Consider the following 4,855-nt stretch of genomic DNA (forward strand, 5'->3'; position numbering starts at 1 on the left):
GTTATTTTCAGTGTTATATTATCCAAGTATCCACTTGGATGCAAAAACCTGATGTGTTCAATTTTGTGTCAAGGTCTTAACTACAGTTTTCTGACAGTTACCATATCCCTAATGCCTTTCACCTCTACTCCTTTACAGCTTTACAAATGACACCAACAGTATCTCAGAGTGGAAATTTGTCAGAGAGCCACAAGGTCTTTGTGTTGATCTGTAAGAAATCATGATATTGTATTACATAATTTTTAAAACTAGGGGTTTTGTGTTAAAGATAAAATTGTATCAAATATAGGACTTCCAAATTTATCAAAAAGTGTGATAGTACTTTGGAGAAAGGGTATGTTTTTATAGAAAGTCCTGAAGAATTTAAAGAGATAACCAGCATACCTCCTCTCTGAGACTCTGACACTCCATAAATAACATCTCATTGAGCTACATGTCTTAAAAGGCCACCAGAGGAGATCAAACTCAGTTGCTGGGGCTATGAATATGTGTCATGGAGAATATATTATCTGGCATCTTTCTCCAGTTTCTACTTCACATATTTACAATTCTGTAAAGCGTTGCCTTTTTACTACAGTTTTTGGTAACGTCAGAGAAAAAGGTGGCAGTTAACAACAGAGAAGAGGTATAAAGGAAGTATTGCTCTTTGACATGAAGGTGTACTTGAGGAGAGAACCCACTGATTTGGATTTTATTTATGTACAAGTATTTCTACAGCTGCCTTCTACATGCACATATGTTCCCATGCCTATTAATAAGAGACCAGTGCTTAAGTTTAAGAAGCATAGAAAACATTGCTCCTGTGTTACCGATGGAATGACTGGACAGGCTTGTAGAGGAATGAGTAATACAGGCAGGGGCAGAGCTCAGGCATGGCTCCCAGTCTTTGGTCTGAACTAGTCTCCTGCTTGACACCAGGTTTATAATCAACAGTATTATGCAGAATCTTCCAGGGAATTAGTTGTTCTACAGCAAAGGCATTTTGTAATCAGTAATATTTAAATGTTTTGTTTTGCTCTGTTTTGTTTCTGTAGGCATTTTTTCTGCTGCAGTGCGGACTGTTTAGCTTTGGCAAGATTTTATTCATTAAAACTTTTTGGTGAATGTGTTCACAGCTATGTTTGCATATTAGAGCAACTGCTTTGAAAACATTTCCCTAAAGCCATCCTGATTTCGGGTCCCTATTATGAAGCAATGCAGTTCCTCTTGTTCAGTGGCTTATATAATCCCGGAAAGCATCTGGAGCATGTTTATGTGTCAACTATGAATGCAGATGTACAGAAAAGACATGTTATTTGCAAAAAGCTGAATACTCTTATTTGCATCAGCCTGGTTTTTTTATTATTATCGCTTTCTTGTGTGTGAAATATGTAAGTCCTCAATCATGAAAGCAATACCCAGTGAGACTTTGTTCAACAAATAAATATTAAATGGGGGAGGGGTGTTTTTTTTGTTTCTTTCCTTTTAGATCCGTTTCAGTTCCTCACCAAAAGTGAACCTGCAAAGGAACAAACTGTTCAACCAGCTTTAGCTCGGAAACCCACTGTGATCCGAATCCCAGCTAAACCCGGGAAGTGTAAGTTCTTCTCTCAAATTGCCTGAGAAATCTCAGAAAACCATTTTACCTGGGATTTACTATTTACTAGTTGAGTTGCTGTTTATTAGCTATATTAGCTACCAAAGGAATTGTGTAGTACAGTTTGACAAGACAGAGGAGCCAACTTAAGGGCTGCGGTGGGAAGGAGAAATAGCTGAGAGTCATGTTCCCCTCTCCCTGCCTCCAGCTACCTCGTCTGTCTCCCTCCTTTGCACTATGTCTGATGTCCCTTGCACTCTATGGAGCTAATGCATATCAGAAGTGAAACAGTGGGGGCTTCTAAGGAAAGCAGCAGGGAAGAGCTGGAGGAGACACTTTTCAGCAGAAGCAAGCTTGTTTTGTCAGCTAAACCATATCACTGAGTTGTAACTTTGGTCAAATTCACTTCTGACATCTGCTGAGGATCTTTGCTGCTCCCAGACTTCCTGAGAAGGGTCCTCACTTGTCAAAGGAACATTAGTGTATTAAACTTTGCTTCAAATACAGCTTAGTTGGGATGTACAGATAATTTTCACAGGTTACATAAAAATGTTCCCTTGACCCTTGTTAAATTTGAAATCTATGGCCATTTAAGCAATAGTGTTTTGGTAGCAGTTGAGGGGATAAAAACGGCATGTGAGAACTTGGATGCAAAAACCTGATGTGTTCAACTTTGTGTCAAGGTCTTGACTATAGTTTTCTGACAGTTACCGTATCCTTAATGCCTTTCACCTCTAATCCTTTACGGCTGTACAAATGACATTGGCAGTATCTCAGAGTGGAAATTTATCAGAGACACACAAGGTCTTTGTGTTGATCTTTGTATGCCAGAGTACATACTTGCTTCTCTTTAGCCTTATGTTTTATCCTCAAAGCTTAGGGAGAAATGTCACGAGATAGCTCTTAAAACTCGTATTTCAAAATCATGTTTTACTACACTGACTAGATGTAGAGCCAGTTTGTAGCAACCAGATGTCCAGGTGGCTTTTCTCCTAAGATTTTCTCTCATTATTTCCCAAGTTCCCTTTCCCCCCTCCTCACCCTCCCAGTGCTAAAATACTAGGAATTCCTTTCCTCTGCATATGTGAGAAATGCATTCAAAATGATTAAAAATGCAGAGAAGACTGAAGGTAAAGCTATCAGGAGAAGTCTTTCTGTTAATACCTGATCATAAAAGTTTTTTTCAGTTGGAAGAATACATTTACAAACTACTGTAAAGAACCCAAGACATAATTCTTATCCAAAAAGGAAATTGTAATTTCCATGGGCGGAGGGGGGGGGAGGGGGAGAAAGAGGGAGAGGAAAAAAGAAGAAAATACCTGACAATTTAGTTAGTTAATTTTCTTCCTTGAGCTGGATTCTCTTTTGAACTTGTAGCTAACTGGTCCCTTGCTGCTCTCTAGTGGTAATGGAACTTTCCACAGGAGACTGCTGCCCATACTGTACTTAGGTGCAGTTGTCAGGGGCGTGTGAGGGACTGCTTCATGGGAGGCTGTAGCTGGAAGATTAATAGGATATGGAGGAACAGAAGCAGGTTCTAAGAAAGCAGAGTAGTCTTATGTCAATAGAAATGTAAGACGTTAAAAGTTAACAAATTAGAAAAGTAAGTTGTAAGTAAGTTGTACTTACTTGGACCAAGGTATAAGATGAATACAGTAGGATTTACCTTGTAAAAAGGCCACATAATCTCAGTACAAGGGGTCTTTCACCATCTTGGATATGGAGGGAGACTGATTCTGTCAGGAACCACTGCAAACCTTAAAGAAAGATCCCAAAACTACCAAAAACACTACCAAAAAGGGGACAGAGCTGGATGCCTAAGAATTTGAACTCCAGTAAAGCACTCATTTAGCATTAACATTTTTGTTGAGATTTGATTAGAAAGGAAGTATTGAACTTCCACTTCAGTTATTACACTTAGAAGTCACTGAAAATAACACCTGCCTGCTAGTTCATGGGTAGTTGTTTTCTTCATTTCTTTTAATTTTGGTCTTGTCAAGGAAATTAGGCCATCTGTGTATATATCAAGATTTGAAGTGGTGTGAATAAGTCTCTCATGCTTTTTATAGATCAGTAAGGTGTGATTAGAGAAGATTTCTCTTGCAGTTACTGTCAAGTATTGGTTTTATTTTTCATCCATCTTACTAGCTTACAAGAGTGATGAACCTGACTAGTTTTGTTTTTCCTGTGCTTGGTCATATGTGGTCACAGGAAACCAACATGGTAACTGTGACTTGCTTCTAAGAATAAGGGATTTATCCTTGAACTGATCCATTTTTAAACATCACACCAGTGTTTTAGATCATAATAATGTAACTGAGATGTTAAAAACAAACTTCTCCTTCCTACAGGTTGTTTGTTTAAAAGTACTTTTCAAACAGGGTTTGGGTGGGCAGGGATGGCAGGGTTCTAATATATAAAGACAAAATGATTGGTAAATATACTGGCAAAACCTGGTTTAGTGTTTCCCAGGTTTCAGTGGGAGAGATGTTGAAAGCAATATAATAGATAATTAGCAGGGTTTTATGTTCTTTATTGAGACTAAAGACATCATCACTCTTCCCTAGTAAGAGCTGTACTGCTTCCTCTTCCATTTCCTATATTTGCTTAGCTCCTTAAAGACTACCAGAGAGCTTTCATCTCCGTCTTCTTTCTGTCACCATGACTTTTGAAGCAGGCAACAGTTTCTTTTCTTGCCTTTACCTTTCTGGAGATTCTTCCATCCAAGTCTCCTGATCTTTCAGGGTTACTTGAAATAACCCTCAGCTGTTTTCCAGCCTGAAGGATATTCCAGGAGCTGACAGCTGAAAAAAGTGAGCCAGTTTAGAAATGTTGCTGAGAGATGGTGATGGTGTTTCAGGGTATCCCGTAATGGGTCTGACATTCCCAAGGGTAGAAACTCTTCTACTTGTCTAATATTATATCAACAAGTATTGCAGCTGAAATCCTGAAACCCTAGCATAATTTACTGGTGTCCTGAGTGTAAAGTGAAGATCCATTATGCAGGATGGGAAGTGTTCCTGAAGTTAACTTCAGAGTTGCAATATTCCCTTCATGTCCATTTTCTCTTCAATAGTCTTTAAGTGTTCCTGCTCATTGATTGCTCTGGCTTTGAGGAAGGAAGTTGTGTTCACACAAAAATGCCCCAAACCAGTGTGCATTCCCTCACCTATTGTTGGTTCATGTACAGAAGCTATTAATTAGACTTTCATGTGGGAACCTTTTGGGTTTTTTACAGCTTTAAATGAAATCCTGCATAGCCCTCCACCTCTTCCTGCT

General features: G+C 38.8%; 1 protein-coding gene across 1 annotated transcript in view; it reads left to right on the forward strand.

The window, feature by feature from the left end:
* Positions 1 to 1,464: 1,464 nt before the first annotated feature.
* The window catches only part of SH3D19 (SH3 domain containing 19), a gene marked incomplete at its 5' end in the record, with an annotated part of 19,520 nt that continues 16,129 nt past the window's right edge, over positions 1,465 to 4,855 (forward strand). The window contains 2 exon segments of the mRNA XM_010017822.1: positions 1,465 to 1,576; positions 4,815 to 4,855. Coding sequence (XP_010016124.1) covers positions 1,465 to 1,576; positions 4,815 to 4,855 — 153 coding nt within the window.

Source organism: Nestor notabilis, unplaced genomic scaffold, assembly GCF_000696875.1.
Source record: "Nestor notabilis isolate BGI_N333 unplaced genomic scaffold, ASM69687v1 scaffold20017, whole genome shotgun sequence".
Classification (NCBI taxonomy): domain Eukaryota; kingdom Metazoa; phylum Chordata; class Aves; order Psittaciformes; family Psittacidae; genus Nestor; species Nestor notabilis.